The sequence below is a fragment of the Hyperoodon ampullatus genome (assembly GCF_949752795.1).
Source record: "Hyperoodon ampullatus genome assembly, chromosome: 7".
In the NCBI taxonomy this organism is placed as follows: domain Eukaryota; kingdom Metazoa; phylum Chordata; class Mammalia; order Artiodactyla; family Ziphiidae; genus Hyperoodon; species Hyperoodon ampullatus.
Window position 1 is genome coordinate 78,642,830 of NC_136920.1, and position 21,259 is coordinate 78,664,088.

A 21,259-nucleotide genomic window follows, 5' to 3' on the forward strand; every position below is an offset into this window, starting at 1 on the left:
AATTGCGGGAAAGTAGCTTTAATCACAATAATCCTGGGGGGAGAAATCTCGGAAATAAGACATCTGCTTCTGTGCCTTGTTGTTTTGCAGAATAGCAATGATTGCTTTAGCAGCTTCTATTGCCATATGTGTATAGTAAGTAAATGAACATAAAATTGAATGAACGCATAAAAGAAGGATAAACTCACCCAGTTTAACAAATCCACTCTCTCACCTGCTGTGCCCTGAAACGTGAAAGAAAGAATCACGGGATCATAAGGATTCATAAAATAACAGTCTCTGTTAACAATATTGACAGGAGGTATAAGGATGGTTTGTCTGATGTGGGACCAACAGCTTAACTGCTTAATTCTTTTTTTTAAGGGCAAATCATTCATTTATTGTTTAAAGATTGCAAGACAACATCTGAATTTTTGTAGCACAATTTAAATGTTTTACTTTTTTGATAAAGCAGAGTATAATAGAAAAACATTAGTTTCCAGTAATATCTATATCTCTATTCAGAATTAAGTCTTCCACAGACATGTAACCTGGAAACAAAAGCCTGTTCCAATAAGCAAAGCTTCAACAGAGCGGCTACTTTTCGGGCCAGGGAAAGGTTCATCCCTATAGGATGATGATGTGCTGTGTAAAATGGCTGCAAGGTCACAGCCTTGAGGGCGTTGGAAGTCTGTTATCCTATTCCACATTAAGTAGTTTGGTGAACTTCAAACGACCGTTCGTCTGCAACCAAGCTGCCAACCTTTAACTGATATTTCAAACAGGTAAAAAAAAAATGAAAAGAAATCCCTACACTGATGTTCCTTGATTTACACTGTTAAATGGTTCATTAACATGTAATTCTGGCTAAGAATTACATTTGAGACTCCTTGCTCAGATTTTGGTTAACAGTACTAATCTTTAGAAATTCAAGTCCTTATTAATCAATAATTTGTCAGCTAGGATACATTCAGGCATCAGCTGCAACTACAGAATAGGTTCACTGCCTCAGTGCTTTGGAAAGACATAATCTACAACACTACTAGCAGACAAAATATCTGTTACTAGACAGCATATGTGCAGTACAGCAAGACAAAAACATATATTCATATGTGCCACGGACCAGCGGGAGAAACAGGATTTCATCGCCCAGGGTCAGAAGGGACGGGGTAAGGAACTGAAGTAGCACCGACGAATGGGGTCAGAAGGACCAAGACAACTGATGGTTGCAAGGTAAGTTTTATTATGCTACGGTTGCAGATTATATAGACTAGAAATGGAAGGTTGCCAGATGGTGGTTTACATTATCTATAGACTGTCTCGGCTCAAGGTTAACTTCCCTGGGAGAAAACTCATAAGCCCAGAATCATCCAAAATAACCTGCATGTGCAGGGGGGAGACAGCTTTGCTTGTCTCATTTTACATTCTTTCTGATTTCTGGGCCCTGCTGATTTATCTCCCATGGAATGGAACAAGGAGGGGAACAAGTAGGGACAGTCCCTTCGAGCAGCGGTGGCATGCCTGTCATGTCCGTAGCCTGATCTCAAGCCTGACTGTTTCCCTCAGTTCCCCCTTTTTTATTTTTTAATTTTTGCTGCAAAATAATTCCATGAAGCGTAGTGCCGAGAGTAGTATATTGTTGCATGAGGATACGAAACAGACATGAGAAGATTATTATCAATAATAGGCAAATTATGGCCAGGGTAATAAATCCTGACAACCCTCCAGTAATCCACGACTGAGGGTTTAACCACTTTAAATGGTCCAGTAAAGTTTTAATTACATCTTCTTATGAAATATCAAGATGTGCATTTTGCATATCCTGAATTTCAGCATTTAATGTCTTAAGATCAAGACTAATATTATTATCTGACCAAACACTCAGCAGATGCATTTTTACTTTTTCCCATTCCCAAATACAGTCATTGTACTTGTAAGGAGTAACACAAATCCATGTATACTTTTCATGACAAGCTAAACGCATCCTCAATTTTAATGCTGCCATCTGATCTCCAATCCCCCAAATTGCATTTTTAAATTCATCTAACTTGTTATTCATCTGTAAATCTATGTGACTTTGTAAAGATAAAGCAAGACTGGTATTTTGAGATAATTGATTAGCAAAGTGAGCATGATTAATACTCTGTGAAAGAGCAAGACGGGCAGTAGCCGCGGTAGCAGACAGAGCAGCCAAGGCAAGTCAACTTACTATTAGCCACCCAATAAAGCGTCTCCTTCTCTGCAAGGCTTTAGAGAGTTCCACCCATGCCTGTACTCCAGTATCTTCATACCAAGGTTCTCTCAGATGTACAGGCACCATAACATATATGGGTTACTTTAGTATAAGCACAGATTGTGTTCCTGCAGAAGGGAACATACAACTGTAAAAATACAATGAACACAGCTAATATTATATCCTCCTTTGGAAGAATTACCAATGTTAATAGAACCAATCAAAAGTGTATATGGAGGAGCAACACAAGTTATAACAGGTGTATTGGAATAAGTTAGAGCTAGTTTCCATATATCCCAGTTCTTTTGAAATGCGATAAACCTATCTATGACGGGAATAGAAGAGATAAGAATTTACCCCTTGGTATAATCTATAGTACACCATATTTGGTTATTATTCCAAGATGCATTGAAACATTCAAAATTGGATCCAGGAAACTTAATGGTCATAAAAGGAGGAAATTGATTTTTTGATTTTCTCTTAAGAATAGTAACCATATGTCCAGCCATAAGTATCCCTTGTCCTCCAAGTAAACGCTTCATACACAAATAATTTCCTGAATCTTCACCTGTAACCTTGGCTATAGTAATAGCGGAATCCCTAAGTGGTGAGGCGTATGAGATTCGACCTCTAATATTAATAGGTTGCCCATTTATATAGCAAATGATGGTATCCTTAAGATCCTCTCGTCGGCTGGTAGCCGGTCATGTAAGAGTAATGTTGGTTCCTGTAAAACGAAGGATGCCTGGAGAGCCTGACAAACTAATTGATTGATCCGTTCCCTCATAAACATCTGTATGCTCATAACTAATAGCCTTTACACATCCAGTTTCCAGATTCAATGGGCTAAGACGGACAGGATAGGTACTAAACCAGTTAGTATAATTTACAGACATATTGATTTGTTTTATATTCCCAATAAGAGGCCCATAAACAGTATCATTGTAAAATACAGGAAACTCTGCTTCAGACCAAGATATGGGTTTTACTCATTCTACGAGGCCACCATCACCTTGATACCAAAACCAGACAAGGATGTCACAAAGAAAGAAAATTACAGGCCAATATCACTGATGAACATAGATGCAAAAATCCTCAACAAAATACTAGCAAACAGAATCCAACAGCACATTAAAAGGATCATACACCATGATCAAGTGGGGTTTATTCCAGGAATGCAAGGATTCTTCAATATACGCAAATCAATCAACGTGATACACCATATTAACAAATAGAAGGAGAAAAACCGTATGATCATCTCAATAGATGCAGAGAAAGCTTTCGACAAAATTCAACACCGATTTATGATAAAAACCCTGCAGAAAGTAGGCATAGAGGGAACTTTCCTCAACATAATAAAGGCCATATATGACAAACCCACAGCCAGCATCATCCTCAATGGTGAAAAACTGAAACCATTTCCACTAAGATCAGGAACAAGACAAGGTTGCCCACTCTCACCACTCTTATTCAACCTAGTTTTGGAAGTTTTAGCCACAGCAATCAGAGGAGAAAAGGAAATAAAAGGAATCCAAATCGGAAAAGAAGAAGTAAAGCTGTCACTGTTTGCAGATGACATGATACTATACATAGAGAATCCTAAAGATGCTACCAGAAAACTACTAGAGCTAATCAATGAATTTGGTAAAGTAGCAGGATACAAAATTAATGCACAGAAATCTCTGGCATTCCTATATACTAATGATGAAAACTCTGAAAGTGAAATCAAGGAAACACTCCCATTTACCATTGCAACAAAAAGAATAAAATATCTAGGAATAAACCTACCTAAGGAGACAAAAGACCTGTATGCAGAAAATTATAAGACACTGATGAAAGAAATTAAAGAAGATACAAATAGATGGAGAAATCTACCATGTTCTTGGATTGGAAGAATCAACATTGTGAAAATGACTCTACTACCCAAAGCGATCTACAGATTCAATGCAATCCCTATCAAACTAGCACTGGCATTTTTCACAGAACTAGAACAAAAAATTTCACAATTTGTATGGAAACACAAAAGACCCCGAATAGCCAAAGCAATCTTGAGAATGAAAAATGGAGCTGGAGGAATCAGGCTCCCTGACTTCAGACTATACTACAAAGCTACAGTAATCAAGACAGTATGGTACTGGCACAAAAACAGAAAGATAGATCAATGGAACAGGATAGAAAGCCCAGAGATAAACCCACGCACATATGGTCACCTTATCTTTGATAAAGGAGGCAGGAATGTACAGTGGAGAAAGGACAGCCTCTTCAATAAGTCGTGCTGGGAAAACTGGACAGGGACATGTAAAAGTATGAGATTCGATCACTCCCTAACACCATACACAAAAATAAGCTCAAAATGGATTAAAGACCTAAATGTAAGGCCAGACACTATCAAACTCTTAGAGGAAAACACAGGCAGAACACTCTATGACATAAATCACAGCAAGATCCTTTTGGACCCACCTCCTACAGAAATGGAAATAAAGACAAAAATAAACACATGGGACCTAATGAAACTTAAAAGCTTTTGCACAGCAAAGGAAACCATAAACAAGACCAAAAGACAACCCTCAGAATGGGAGAAAATATTTGCAAATGAAGCAACTGAGAAAGGATTAATCTCCAAAATTTATAAGCAGCTCATGCAGCTCAATAACAAAAAAAAAACAACCCAATCCAAAAATGAGCAGAAGACCTAAATAGACATTTCTCCACAGAAGATATACAGACTGCCAACAAACACATGAAAGGATGCTCAACATCTTTACTCATTAGAGAAATGCAATTCAAAACTACAATGAGATATCATCTCACACCAGTCAGAATGACCATCATCAAAAAATCTAGAAACAATAAATGCTGGAGAGGGTGTGGAAAAAAGGGAACACTCTTGCACTGCTGGTGGGAATGTGAATTGGTACAGCCACTATGGAGAACGGTATGGAGGTTCCTTACAAAACTACAAATAGAACTACCATATGACCCAGCAATCCCACTACTGGGCATATACCCTGAGAAAACCATAATTCAAAAAGAGACATGTACCAAAATGTTCATAGCAGCCCTATTTACAATAGCCCGGAGATGGAAACAACCTAAGTGTCCATCATCGGATGAATGGGTAAAGAAGATGTGGCACATATATACAATGGAATATTACTCAGCCATAAAAAGAAACGAAATTGAGTTATTTGTAATGAGGTGGATGGACCTAGAGCCTGTCATACAGAGTGAAGTAAGTCAGAAAGAGAAAGACAAATACTGTATGCTGACACATATATATGGAATTTAAGAAAAAAAATGTCATGAAGAACATAGGGGTAAGACAGGAATAAAGACACAGACCTACTAGAGAATGGACTTGAGGATATGGGGAGGGGGAAGGGTAAGCTGTGACAAAGTGAAAGAGCGGCATGGACATATATACACTACCAAACGTAAGGTAGATAGCTAGTGGGAAGCAGCCGCATAGCACAGGGAGATCAGCTCGGTGTTTTGTGACCCCTGGAGTGGTGGGATAGGGAGGGTGGGAGGGAGACGCAAAAGGGAGGGGATATGGGAACATATGTATATGTATAACTGATTAAATTTGTTATAAAGCAAAAAAAAAAAAGTGAGGAAACAGAAAAAAAAAAAAAAGATATGGGTTTTAATAGTGGAGGATCAGGTACATAAGCCCAGTAAGTTGCTGCATTAACAGAGGGAACACATGAAATGGTTGCCAACATAGCCAAAAGTAAAGTCACAGGTGTAACAGGATCATTCTGTTTTTTCACTAACTCTTGAGCTCGTGAAACCAATTGTTTAATTTGTCCCCAAGTTGGAACATCACTCCTTTGAGTCATCCTGGCAAGTGGTCTCCTCTTCTTCTTCTTTTTCTGAATCAACACTGTCAAATTTTCGGGAGAGATGCAGAGCTTCTTCATCTTCTGAACTAGTTGTGAGCTGTGGCGAGCCATCTATTTGCTTGACTAAGCATGCGCTCAGGAAGCCAGAGAGGTCCAGGAGCTGATCTGGGAAATATACACACGTGACCACGTCCCCAAATCAACACAGGATCAGGACCACGCCAAGTGCTGGTTAGCGGATCTTTCCCGAGGACCTCCAGAGATTGAAAGGCCAATCTTGGCTCAGCCACCAACCTTTCCCCTGTCAACAGTGAGAAATTTAAAATACACAGAGCATGATTTATAAGGTTATGTAGTGTTGTTCTATATAATTCCCCCATTTTTAGTTTTTCAATAGTTAGCTTTAAAGATCTATTTGCACGTTGTATAATACCTTGTCCTTGAGGGTTATATGGAATGCCTGTAATATTGGTAATTTGTAATGAATTACAAAATGTTGCAAAAGCAACACTAGCGTCAGTGGGCCCATTATCTGTTTTAATAATTTTGGGAAGGTTCATGAAAGCAAAACAGTGTAATAAATGAGTGATAACATGTTTAATAGCTTCTCGGGTCTGTGCTGTAGCACAGACGAAACCAGAATAAGTATCAATAGTGACATGAACAAACTTTAATTTCCCAAAAGACGGGATATGAGTAACATCCATTTGCCATAAATGACTAGGTAATAATCCACGAGGATTAACACCAGAATGTGGAACAGGAAGGTGAGGTAAGCACTGTGGGCACTGCTTAACAATTTGTCGGGCGGCTTCACGAGTAAGGGAAAATTGTTTGCGTAATGTAGCCACCGACTGATGGTGTAAAGCATGCGATTGTTGTGCTGCTTGTGAAGCAGTTTGATCATAACTTACCATAATATGAGGGTGTCCAGGACATGGACCATGAGTATCAACAGTATGAAGATAATGAATGCAATACCTTAGCCATTCTTGACAGCATGACGAACGGAAAGGAGGAGGACGGTAAATTGGGATATGTCCTGCTTTAGGGAAAAGAGATTGAGGAGGAAGAGTAACTTTAACTTTATTTTTGGGAGGAAAATGCACAGGATAAAGATCACGTTTAGATCGAGTTGAAACATCTGCAGTCGCTTTCATTTTAGACAATGGACCAGACAAGTTAGAATGAGCACGGATATGCAGAGCTGCAACAGGACCAGCGTGGGAACGAATAAGCTGTTGAAGCAAACGAAAAGACGATGATAATTCAGGGTCATTAGTATATCCTCTGGTCGCAGTCTCCAGAAGAAATAATAAGCTAATAAGATATTTACTATCAGAAAACAAATTAAAAGATATAGAAGGCAAATGTTTAAAAGCCATAATGACAGCATACAGTTCAACACGTGGAGCTGAAGTCAAGGAAGTTTGTTTAATGAGTTTTGTTCCGTCGTCAATGATTACAGTAGCCACTCCTGAAGAAGAACCGTCTGTGAAAACCAAAGGTACATGAGGAATAGGCTGTTGCCTAATTATAGAAGGAAAGATATAAGAGTTAAGTTTGCTGAATTGGATCAATTTATCAGCAGGCGAATGGCATTCCAAGGTACCTGAAAATCCTGCAAGAACAAGACCCCATTCATTACTATGTTGAAAAAGCCAATTTTGTTGACTAACTGAATAAGGGATAATAATTTGAGAAGGTTCTATACCTATAAGTTGTAAGCATCTAGTTCTACCTTGCATTATTAACTTAATAATAAGTTCATAATAAGGGTTAATAACTTTAGAGGATGGAGTTTTCATATGAATCCATTCAGTAATTCCAACAGTTTGCCATAAGATGGCAGTAGGCACATGAGGTGTTGGACAAACAACTAAAGAAATTGGCAGGTGAGTATGTATTCGAGTTAATTGTGCAGAGCTGATAGCTCTATTAACTATTTGTAAAGCTTGAAATCCTCTGGAGTCATTGATCGTGAAGTAGAAGGATCTGAGTCACCTTTAAGAATATCAAATAAAGGCTCTAACTGAGCAGTAGTAAGTTCTAAGGAAGGCCTTAGCCAATTAATATCTCCAAGTAATTTTTGAAAAGCATTTAATGTTTTTAAATTATCAACTCGAATTTGCAGTTTTTGAGGCCTAATGGTAGAGTTATCAATATATTTTCTCAAATAGAAAAATGGAGATTGGCTTTGAATTTTTTCTGAGGCAATGACCAAGCCAAATGATTGTAAGGATTGTTGTAAAAATTGAGAAGCAGTCTCTAATCAAGAAATATTATCAGTGGCTAAAAGTATATCATCCATATAATGTATGAGATATAACGCTTGAAACCTTTTTCTCACAGGAGTTAAGGCCTGAGCCACATATATTTGGCATGATGTAGGACTATTTGCCATGCCCTGAGGCAATACTTTCCATTGAAATCTCCTCATGGGTTCCTTAAAATTTAAGGAAGGCAAGCTAAAAGCAAAATGTTTTCTATCTTCAGGAAACAAAGGAATGGTGAAAAAAACAATCTTTAAATCTATAACTAAAAGATGATAATTGTGTGGTATGGCTGTTGGAGAGGGTAGGCCTAGTTGAAGAGCTCCCATTATTAGCATAGTTTTATTAACAGCTCTTAGACCCTGTAATAACCTCTATTTTCCAGGCTTTTTCTTGATAATAAAAATAGGAGTATTCCAAGGACTATTGGAAATTTCTAAATGCCCTAATTGTTCCACTACTAATTGTTCTGCAGCTTCTAATTTCTCCTTTGTGAGGGGCCATTGGTCCACCCATACAGGGTCATCACTCAGCCAAGTAATTGGATCAGCAGTGAGTGGAGGAGAATCCAAGGCCCCTAAGAAAAACCCAAACCTTGTCTATCACTTTTTATTTTCACATCAATAGGATAGACAGTTCCTTTTTGATTTGTTCCCAGCCCTTTTGTGGGAAGAAATCCTTGATCCAACACCATATTAGAGACTTGAGAATTTGGACTATAAAGTAACACTCCCATTTCCTTTTTTTTTTTTTTCAGTACGTGGGCCTCTCACTGTTGTGGCCTCTCCCGTTGCGGAGCACAGGATCCGGACGCGCAGGCTCAGCGGCCATGGCTCACGGGCCCAGCCGCTCCGTGGCATGTGGGATCTTCCCGGATTGGGGCATGAACCCGTGTCCCCTGCATCGGCAGGCGGACTCTCAACCACTGCGCCACCAGGGAAGCCCCCCATTTCTTGTAATATATCTTGGCCCAAGAGGTTTAAAGGCAGCCCAGGCAAAACATAAGGCTGGAAGTATCCTGAATGGCCCTCACTATCTTGCCATAATAATAACTGACTACTTTGCATAGGAGAAGAACTCTGTCCTATTCCTTGAAGTTCTGTAATAATAGGACTAACGGGCCAATGTTTAGGCCAGTGCATCTGCGTCATAACAGAGACATCAGCTCCAGTGTCTAACAAACCTGAAAAAACCTTTCCATTCATGGTTCATTGCATTTCTGACGTTCTTTCCCTATCTTCTGAATCCAGTAGGCAGCACTAGAGGATCCAAAAGCCTTTGTTTCTCTCTTTTGATGTTGTAAAATTTGTCCATGAGGTACAAAGGGCAAAAGTAGCAATTGTGCAATTTTATCACCAGGAGAAATCGTTATTATATTTTTAATAGTTTGTGCCATGATTTTTATTTCTCCTTCGTACTCAGAGTCTATGAGTCCTGGCATAATAGTTAAACCCTTCACGGCGACACTACTTCTTCCCAATAATAGTCCAATCAAACCCTTGGGTAAAGGTCCATAGATGCCCATAGAGAGGGCCTGAGGACCCATTGCAGGAGTTAATACATATCGGGCGGAGGTACTGAGGTCCAGTCCTGTGCTTCCTGCTGTTGCTCTGGAGAGCGAAGATATTGTATGTTTTTGGTTTTGGTTAATGTCTGATTGATAGTTTGAGGAGGATACACAGACGTTGCCCCTATTATTTGTTGGGGCCGGGGAAGGCCCCGGGAGGAGTTTCCCGACAGTGGTGTCCCAGTCCTGTGGGCCACTGAGCGACAATCTCGTGCCCAACGTTTTCCCCTATTGCATTTAGGGCATAAACCAGGGATTTTCGGACCATCTGGAGGTTTTTGAGTAGGGAAGGAAGGAGCAGGGTTACAATGAAAAGATCCACATTCTCCAGCAAAATGACCTGCCTTTCCGCATTGAAAACTAGTCTTTGTTCTCTTTTGATTGTTTTTAAACCCCACTTTAGTTAATGCTGCAGCCATAGCAGCACCCTGTATATAAGCAGGCCCAATGTCTGCACAAAGGCGAATATAATCCTCCAGTGTTCCCCGTTTTCTCCAAGGTCGAATCGCAGCCTGACATGCATTATTAGCGTTTTCAAAAGCAAGTTGCTTAACTACAATTGTACCAGTGAGTCCATCCACAATGAGTCTCCCCACCGCCTCTAACAATCTATCTACAAAATCAGCATATGGTTCATCAGGTCCCTGTCTGATTTTTGAAAGATCCTCAGTTTTGGGTGTAGAAGGTAATTTCCTCCAGGCTTGTAATGCCAAATGATTTATTTGAGGATAAGCAACAAAGGTATAAGTTTATTGATCTTGTAAAGAAATATATGGTCCTTCCCCAATCAGCATATGATAATCCACTGGAATATCATGGGTAGCATTCTTTTCTGCTTGTTCAGCAGCCCGTTCATAAAAATCAAACTTCCATATTAAATAATCTCCACCATTTAAACAAGCTCGTGCAATAGACTTCCAATCAGCGGGGGAAAGAGCTTCTCCTGCAATAGTGTCAACCATAGCAGTAGTAAAAGGAGCAGTGGGCCCATACTGAGCACAAGCAGATTTTAAATCTTTCAAAACTTTAAAAGGAAGAGCCTGATGCTCCCTAATAGCCTGTTGAGGATGATTAGGATCAGGTCTTTCTATGACAGGACAACAGAAAATAGGATCTTCTCCTCGTTTTACTGCTGCTTATACAGCACGTTGCAAGAGACTGAGCATTTTTACAGATGTAGATTTTTGAGGAAGATGGTCCTTACTAATGTGCAGCTTTTTCACTGACTTAACTATCATAGCCATTAGAAGATCATCCTCAGGATGATTCTCTCTTTTATGTTTTTTTTTTTCTCTCTCTCTTTTTTTTTTTTTTTTTTTTGCATTACGTGGGCTTCTCACCGCTGTGGCCTCTCCCGTTGCGGAGCACAGGCTCCGGACGCGCAGGCCCAGCAGCCATGGCTGACGGGCCCAGCCGCTCCGCGGCACGTGGGATCCTCCCAGACCGGGGCACGAACCCGCGTCCCCTGCATCGGCAGGCGGACTCCCAACCACTGCGCCACCAGGGAAGCCCTCTCTCTTTTATGTTTAAAAGCCTCATCGGTTAAGTCAAAATGTTCCCCTTCATCTGAAATATTTAAATTAATTAGCTCTTTCGGTTTAGGAAGTGGCGACACAGTAGCTGATAATACAGTCTTGTCTTCTGTCAGAGGCTTATGTTTTTCTGACTTTACATTCAAATCAACACTATCATGAGAAGAACCTAAACATATTTTTATCAGATTCCACAAACTAAATGTAACAACAGCAGTATGAGTAGGCCCTCGAGACTCATAATAATTTTTTAAATCTTCTCCAACTTTCTGCCAGATTTCTGTGTCACAGAGCTGCCATCAGGAAACCAGGGAGATATATCATGGATATGCCGCAAAAATTCAGTCAACTGTGAGGTAGAAACTTTATTACCTCGAGCTATAAGCATCAAAAGTAAAACCTGAGCAAATAATTCACGCTCCTTTGAGCCCTTTTGCCCCATCTTCTTTTACTTCTGACTGTTGCCTTATGCCTCTATTAGTTTCACTTTTACTCGTGGCCACACATATTTTGCATAAGGGTTCTCTTACCTGCACTTTCTTTTCCTTTTAATTGCCTTCACGCTTCAGGTCCCTGTTCAGGCGCCACTTGCCATGGACCAGCCTCAGAAAGAGGATTTCACTGCCCAGGGTCAGAAGGGACGGGGTAAGGAACTGAAGTAGCACCAACGAATGGGGTCAGAAGGACCAAGACAACTGATGGTTGCAAGGTAAGTTTTATTATGCTACAGGTGCAGATTATATAGAAGAGAAAAGGGAAGGTTGCCAGACGGTGGTTTACATTATCTAATGACTGTCTCGGCTCAAGGTTAACTTCCCTGGGAGAAAACCCATAAACCCAGAATCATCCAAAATAACCTGCATGTGCAGGGGGCAGACAGCTTTGCTTGTCTCATTTTACTTTCTTTCTGATTTCTGGGCCCTGGTGATTTATCTCCCATGGCATGGAACAAGGAGGGGAACAAGTAGGGACAGTCCCTTCGAGCAGCAGCGGCATGCCTGGCATGTCCGAAGGTGCTCTCAAGGCTGACTGCTTCCCACACATATGTTGGCTTGTTTAAGCCTCAAGCCCTCGATCCTTTGTTGAAATACAATAATTTCATTCCTATGGTTTTCAATACCAAAAACGCAACCTCCAGGAGGGTTAAAGTCTAATTTGTACTCCAAACCAAGTAGCAGTGCAGTTCGCTACTACTGAGGCTGAATCCATAAAGACTTCAAGACCACGACCAGAAGACAAGTTATTATATATAATACCCTAGAAGGTCTGAAACATAATTATCATATACATAGCTGGTCCTTCAGAGCTTTTTACCTATAACATATTTTTGATGAAAGTTATTTAATGTACTGGAGATAACTGTGAATTACTGATCAAATATTTGAATACTTATACTTACCTGGAATTTCATTTCTGCTGAAAGAAAAAGGAAGAACAGGACTCACCTAAAACAAAACAAACTTTAGAAATGAAAGTAAACATCTTATCACACACTATCACTTTTGGAAGCAGCATAGAGGGGCAGTCAACAGTAAAACACTGGTGAAATAGGACAAAACTCTAGGCCAAAAATCCATTATTATTATCATCAGTGACAGTACCACAACTGTGCCCTTCATAATTAATAAGCACTCCTAAGAATCTTCATTTGGCACCAGATGATGTGTTTAAGAGAAACACCCTGGGAGGTTTTGAATCAGACTTGGTTTTTTGTTAGCCAAGTTACAGGAGAATTTTTAAAGTGGGGGGAAGGGAAGAAGGAAACGGACCAGAAAAAGAATTGAAGCCATCATCTACAAACCAACAAAGCACTGAGAGTTCCAAACGTTATGTCAGACACTAGAATGACTGATACAGGCTCAAGCGGTTTATAAAACCTAGAAAAAGACTACACCAGCAAAGTCCCCATTTATCTGTAGAGTTCAGAAGCTAAAACAAGGAATATTTCAGCTTAACACCTGATCTCAAGAGAATCATATACACTTCACATAAATAAAAATACCTGAAACCAAACATTTTTAAAAGCTCCAATACCCAAAATAGAAAGAAAATAATTAATTCAGAAGACTCAATCCATCCATGATAATCACAAAACGGCTGGGCAATCTCTATCTCCCTTCCACACTAACCATCCATCCCCTGGAAGACCAAGGGAGATCAGACCTTCCAGACTTACCTTCCAGACCTTCCAGACACCTGGCTGCGGCAAAATTAGATAGAACCTCCTTGTGGAACAGCAGTTTCCCATCTCTTGTGTCTCTCCCTGTCATGATCATGCAGGAAGCAAGTCTGGCTGTGCTATTTCTTATCATTGTGTGTCACCCATCTGCAACATGATATTGAAAAAGTAGTTCCCTTTCCCCCAGAAGGTTGAGGGTCAGCTACAGGGGAAATTCTCCTGGGCACACAGTCATTATTTAGGCCGACTCAGTGACTTCAACAGGCTTAATCATGTGATCAGGTTTGTTGCCAGCTGCATAATGCTCCCACATCTGTAGATAGAGCCGCTCTAGTTCCATCGTGTATTGTTTGGTGTTGAACAGAGGGCTAGATGTTCTCTGCTTCCAGACTTTGCCATGAATTTTCTTCAGGTATTCTACATCAGTTCCCAGTTTCACAGCTATCTCTTCATATTCTTGTCTATTTTTAGCAATCAGCTCGAGACAGCCTAAACAAGTGAGCTGGGAAGCTGCAACTCGGGAAGCAAGAGTCTCTCCTGGCATAGTCACCATGGGGGTCCCTGCCCAAAGGACGTCCATCCCTGTGGTGTGTCCATTACAGAGCGGAGTGTCCAAGCAGACATCAGCCAGCTGGCCTCTCCGAACATGTTCCTCTTTAGGAGCAACAGGGGAAAAAATGATACGGTTCGGGGGAAGGCCCATATTTTGTGCGTACTGTTGAATATTAGCTTCTCCTGCTGCTGGAAAACGCAACAGCCACAGTACACTATTGGGAACACGCTTCAGAATATTTGCCCACATCTGCAAAGTAGATGGGTCAATTTTGTATAACTGATTAAAGTTACAGTACACAATGGCATCTTCCGGTAACCTGTACTGAGAACGTGTGGTTACAATAATGGTACGGGGAACCTCCTCTCCAGTGGCAGCCTTATTGTTGATCAGGGTAGTTGCCAGCCCATTGCTAATACTGAATCCATTAATTGTAATCTGAATTTGTCCTCTGTTAATCATTTCAATAACTGCTTCTGCAACAGTATTCATAGGAATGACAGGCATATTAAGAGTTGTATTACTGCTGTCTGCATTGTCTTCTCCATCAGGACATTTCATCTTGACTATTTGCACATCTGATAGACTATAAAGAAATGCGTGGAGGTCGATGCCATTCAGCACAATCCGATTGTCATAAATGTGCCCATTGGACTTAAAATCGATGACGGCTTTTTTCTTCAGGTGAGGGAACATATTAGCATGATCACCAATAAAGAAAGTATGGGGCATATAAGCCAGTTTCTCAGAATACTGCTCAGCAACTTCAGCAGGTGAAGTTTCCTGATCAGTGATGATATAATCCATGCAAAGCGCGCCACTAGTCCCAGGGTACCCCAGCCACATTGCCTGAATAGGAGCTGGCCTGAGAGCAAAGAGTTCATTTCGAGCACCCCTGGTATAACCATTCAGATTTACAAGGATGTGTATACCATCTTGATGGATGCGATCAGCTGCTTTCCCATTGCATGGAATCTGAGAAAGATCAATGAAATGATTGGCTTCTGCCATCACCTTCGCTCGGAAGTTTGTGCCATCATGTGGGCTCAGGGCATAACAGAATATCTCAAATTTATCAGGATTGTGCATGCCTGGAATAGACTGCATAAGATGAGAAGTAGGATGATTCCCAAAGTCAGAACTCACGTATCCTACACGCAGTCGACCATCACTGAGCTTCAAGTCTTTTGGATGTTCATACGGTGGTTTATGAAGGACACTTATATTAGCCAAGCAGAGGTTCCCATGCCTCTCAGCAATAGCCTTCCTGAAGCCATGAGAAAGAGGATAGAGCATACTATGATGAGGCTGCACAGAAGGCAACCTATTCTTCTCCAACTGGTCAGCCACAATGCTGACCAACTTCTTCATTCGCTCATCATAGTCTGTCCAATCACAGACAACCTGCAGGCAATGAGCCAAATTACAATAAGCGTCAGGAAAGTCAGGTTGAAGCTTCAGAACAGTGCGATAAGAAGCAATTGCTTCTGGAATATTCCCTGAATCGTGGTGAATGGAAGCCAGATTGCTGTGGGCATCCGCAAATGCAGGGCTGATCTGAACGGCACGAGTATAACACTGCAAGGCTCCCTGAACATCCTGCATCTCCCGTAGGGTGTTTCCCATATTGCAGTAGGCATCAGCAAAGGTAGGACTGATTCGAATAGCCTCCTTATAATGCATCAGAGCTTCGTGCAGTTTTCCCTGCTGCTTCAATACACTTGCTAAATTCGAATGGGCATCAGCAAAGTCTGGGCAGAGCTCTAATGCTTTACGATACAAGCGAACTGCCTCTTCACTGTTTCCCTGTTCTCCTTTGATATTGGCTAGGTTATTCAGAGAGTCTGCATGGGTGGGACACAGCCGGAGAGCTGTATGATAACAATCTTCTGCTTCAGCAACACTGCCCTTCTCTTTGAGAGCGTTTCCTAGGTTGCAGTAAGCATCAGGGAAATGTGGTTGCAATTCAATAGCTCGCCTGTAGGTGTCTATTGCCAGATCCATCAGGCCTTGCTCATAGTATACACAAGCCAGGTTGCCATGTACCACTGCATGATTTGGACTCAAGCTTAGGGCACGAAGGTAAGCTGCCACAGCTCTGTCAAAAATCCGTGCCTCATTGAAGACATTTCCTAAATTGATATAAGCATCCAGAAAATTGGGGTCAAGGGTGACAGCCTTTTCAAAGTGATGAATTGCAAGCCAAATCTCCCCTTGTGCATTGAAAACACAGCCAAGATTACTCCAAGCTACTGCAAAGTTCGGTTGCGTCTCAATTGCTTTCAAATAACATGCCTTGGCTTCTTCTAAGCCACCCAGGGCTTTGAGCAGGTTCCCCAGGTCACTGCGAACACAGTACAAATAAGGATTGTACTGAAGAGCACAGACGTAAGCTTGTACTGCCCCTTCCATGTTGCCTGCTGCTACCAATGCGGCTGCCAGGTTAATATAACCATCGATGAAATCTGGTTTGAGACGCAGTGCATGCCGGTAATGCTCAGTTGCTTCCTGCAACTGCCCTCTTTCCTTGTACACATTCCCCAAATTCGAATAGGCTTCTGCCAGAAGAGGGTTCTGTTTAATTGCCAGAGTACTAAAGTGGGCAGATCTGTCCAGCCTTCGACACTGGAAGTGTAGAGATGAAAGTAATAAAAGTACACCAGTATTGCCTGGCTCTTGTCTCCAGAGCTGCATGCAGTGTCTCTCAGCTGTCTCAAAATCTCCTGCCTGATATTCTCGATGTGCCAACTCAGCTAACCCTTGGAAGGAAAGCACACGTTTCGTTGGTTCTGTGCTGTCGGCCACGTTGCCCACGGAAGACGCCATCTGGAGCTTCTGGAGAGAGTGAAAAAAGGGGGTAATTGAGTCCTGCTGCCGCCACTACTGGCAAGAATGTTTCTAGAGGTAGCAAACACGAGCGCAGCAGCCGTACCACTGCTTTGGCAGGCTTAAGCGGCGGCAACAGTTACAGGCACCGAACCTTAGGAACTCTGGTTGGCCATCTACCTCTCATGCTCTTGAAATCTTAATTCTTAACCCTGCCCTCTTCCACCATTTTTCTCCTAATCAGGGAATAAAAATTACCTATCCATTTGCTTTAGAAGAAATCAAAAGTCAGTAGTCCAAACACTTTTTAAAATATTGTTTTCTGTCCAGTTGGAAATGAAATACATGATTGACTTTTCTTCATCATTCATATAGTCAACGTGGAAAACATTAGGGCCATGAATTTCAATACAGTAAGATGAGAAAATTTTAAATTGGCCTTCCCAAACCACTAATAAGTAACCGATGTTGTATATGATGCTAAAATCTTACAGACTGAGTTTGATATTTTAAAAGTTCTGAAAACATTAGCTAATTTCTCCTCATGAAATTTCTCATGACTCAAACCTCAGTATTACTTTTTAAAAGATAAATTTATTTATTTTTATTTATTTATTTTTATTTTGGCTGCATTGGGTCTTCAGTGCTGCGTGCAGGCTTTCTCTAGTTGAGGTGAGCGGGGGCTACTCTTTGTTGTGGTGCCGGGGCTTCTCATCACAGTAGCTTCTATTGTTGTTCCACAACTCTATGGGTTCCTTTTTAGGTCCTACGAAGAACCCTAGAAATTAGTTCATGTAATTATAGGTTTTTGCAAAATTGTCAAAAGTGAGATATTTTAACTTCCATCAGGTAAGACCAGCGTCTATTTCTTTGCCAATGTTCCTTCTATCATAGTCCGCTATGTTGGATCATATTGGATTGGTCACAGGCTTTTTTGAAATCTGGCTAAGGAGATGTTTTAAGTGAGGCTATTATGTGATTTTCAGACACCACCATATGTAATTGACTATATAATATCCCATTACAGGAATAACTTCCAGTACTCTTACTGACTACTCTACTGACTTAACTAGCACAAGACACAGAAGCGTAAGGACAAAAACCACCTTACAATATAGCCATGTCTTGCACTTCACAGCTCTCAAAGCATGTGCATTTGAAGAAGAAAAAAAGAACTGAAAAGTATAAAACCAGAAGTTATTCTGTGGAAAATTATTTCAATCATCAGGCATGTGAAAGATAAGTCAAAGATTCAGTTTTCTTCAATGCTTAGGCAAAACGGAAATTTCCTTCTGTCAAGAATATACTCCAGGGCTTCCCTGGTGGTGCAGTGGTTGAGAGTCTGCCTGCCGATGCAGGGGACACGGGTTCGTGCCCCGGTCCGGGAAGATCCCAAATGCCACGTAGCGGCTAGGCCCGTGAGCCATGGCCACTGATCCTGAATGTCCGGAGCCTGTGCCCCGCAACGGGGAGAGGCCACAACAGTGAGAGGCCAGCATGCCGCAAAAAAAAAAAAGAAAGAAAAACCTATATACTCCAGGGGCTTCCCTGATGGCACAGTGGTTAGGAAGCCACCTGCCAATGCAGGGGACACGGGTTTGAGCCCTGGTCCGGGAAGATCCCACATGCCGCGGAGCAACTAAGACCGTGTGCCACAACTATGGAGCCTGCGCTCTAGAGCCCGTGAGTCACAACTACTGAGCCTGTGAGCCACAACTACTGAAGCTTGCGTGCCTAGAGCCCGTGCTCTGCAACAAGAGAAGCCACCACAATAAGAAGCCTGCACACCGCAAGAAAGAGTATCCCCCAGTCGCTGCAACTAGAGAAAGACTGCGCACAGCAACGAAGACACAACACAGTCAAAAATAAATAAATAAATAAATAAATAAAAGAATATACCCCATCAATAATGTGTGTAATGGAATGGTGTGAATGAGTATTTTATCAGAATTCCTGTAATGCACAATCCTATAGCAGTACTGAAATCAGTAATGCATTTATAATAGTAAATATTTATGAGGAAGTAATCCATAGAGGTTTTCTCAAAGTTAACAATGAAAATTAATGTGACATTATCAATAAGAAATTGTGACGCTGAAATAAACTTTTCTAAACTATTAATAACTAAAAGCAAACTCTAATCAACCATGTTAAAAGAAATCTATGTCTATAAACTACAAAGTTTATTTCTTAAAAGTTTATTTCTAAAACACATAAACTGTCATATGAGGAGGCAGTTAAAGAATATATAGCTACAAGAGTGGGGAAAAAGTTTTATAGAGACACATCTGGCAGTAGTTAATTTTCAAATGTCCTTTTTCTAGATTTTGTGACACCTATAGTATTGATATTTGAAAGCATTTAAAAAATTGTAATTTGAAGATTTGCTACTTCCAGGTAGAGTAAAATATTTTGAAGCAAAACAACATTTCCACTGAGAAAAATTAAAAAAGCCAAATAAAATAGTCAGCATTCAATCAAAAAGTTCTAGACATACCAAGAGATAGAATCATATGACTAAAATTCTAAGAAAGGAACAGATAATACAAAAATATTTATATAAGATATTGTGTATCTTTATCAGGAAAAGTCTTTATCAAGAAAAGACTTTAAAATCATCAGAATTAATATTACATTTTATTTATTTGTATATTTTATTTATATATTTATATAAAGGACTTAAAGATAAAGCCCTAGTTAAGGCAGTGACAAAAGCAGTAGCAGTGGGAGTGAAAAGAAATGGTTATATTCAAGGATATTTTGTCAGTAAAAGGCCAAGATCAAATGTCTGACTGCATACGTGGGATGGATAGACGGAGTGGGAAAAATCAAAGTTAACTATAGAGGTTCTAGTGAAGATGGGGTTGCCAACACCCAACCCAAGGGGTTGCGATCATCCCCAAGGTCTAGGAGACTCAAGGGAAGGTCGTGGTGGAGGAAAAGTTAATTGCTGGGAAAATAAGACTCCCAGTCTCTCCATCTCCTTATACTAGTTTTTTTCTTAACATCTTTATTGGAGTATAGTTGCTTTACAATGGTGTGTTAGTTTCTGCTTTATAGCAAAGTAAATCAGTTATACATATACATATGTCCCCATATCTCTTCCCTCTTGCATCTCCCTCCCTTCCACCCTCCCTATCTCACCCCTCTAGGTGGTCACAAAGCACAGAGCTGATCTCCATGGGCTATGCGGCTGCTTCCCACTAGCTATCTATTCCTTATACCAGTTTTGTTTTTCCGCTCATATATGTAGCAGCATTTCATTCAAGGGGAAAGTCATTGATATGACTGGTCAAATTAAACACCATAGTTCAAGGCACATTTACAGTGGTTAGTTCCTCCACAATTTAGAAAGGAACGTTCACAATTTCCCTCTTCCTACACTGCAGAACACATTGGCCATTCCTCCCAAGTTTCCACTCCATAGAGTGGACCAGAGATGACGTTAGCCCAGAACTGAGAGCTTGGCATGAGATGGTGTCAACCCCACCTAGAGCTCTGGCATAAGTTATGACCCAACCCAGTTCTACAGAGAGCTCTGCATGGAATCTTGTCTCAGCCATAATAATGTGATTCTGTTTTCCATTTGGTTTTCTTCTTTGCTTAACCTTCCCTGGCCACTCTGACAAACAAAATTTCAGGCAATCCTGGGCCACTCACTAACTTTATTCCGTCTAATGTTATCCAGATTCCCAAGAAATTGCTAACAATAAAGGGGGAAATTTGGAACATGGTGAGTTTTAGGTGCCTGAAATATACAGGTAACTGAATCCAGTTAAGTAGCAAATTATTTGGATCTCAAATATGCCAGTAGAAGAGCAGACTAAGCTCAATTTAATGTACTCTTACTGGAGACACATGAAAATTCTGGGTCAATTTTGAAAAAGTTAAAAGCACATAGCTGAGATTAAAAGAAAGAAAGGAACACCTGCATGTTTCAGAAAGTAACAGAGAAATTAAATCCAGAGAAATAAGAGCAGACTGATGTGTATGGGTTCCGTTCATTAGTACAGGCCTTATGTAAATAGGGGCTGGAGCTAGAAATCTAACATTACCTTGAGGCCAGGAATTTAGACTCAGGATGGAAAAATATTGAGAAGTTAGTACAGATATACTACAGAAATTTCATGAGGAAATGCTTAGTCCATTAAGAGGGCCAAGGGAGGTGGTGAGGAAGATTGATATCTCTTGAAAACCTTCAGGTACAGAAAACATCAACACCTCTGAAAAGTAGGCCTGTCCTTCCCAGAGTTGGATGGCCAGGTTGTCACT

At 40.7% G+C, this 21,259-nt stretch overlaps 1 protein-coding gene across 1 annotated transcript; it reads right to left on the bottom strand.

Annotated features, from left to right (window-relative positions):
- Positions 1-13,846: 13,846 nt before the first annotated feature.
- Positions 13,847-16,987, bottom strand: LOC307056135 (UDP-N-acetylglucosamine--peptide N-acetylglucosaminyltransferase 110 kDa subunit-like; the record flags this gene model as incomplete). The annotated part of the gene is made up of 1 exon (XM_079708665.1): positions 13,847-16,987. The coding sequence occupies one exon, from the start codon at positions 16,985-16,987 to the stop codon at positions 13,847-13,849; it is 3,141 nt and encodes a 1,046-aa protein (XP_079564791.1).
- Between the last annotated feature and the right edge of the window lie 4,272 nt (positions 16,988-21,259).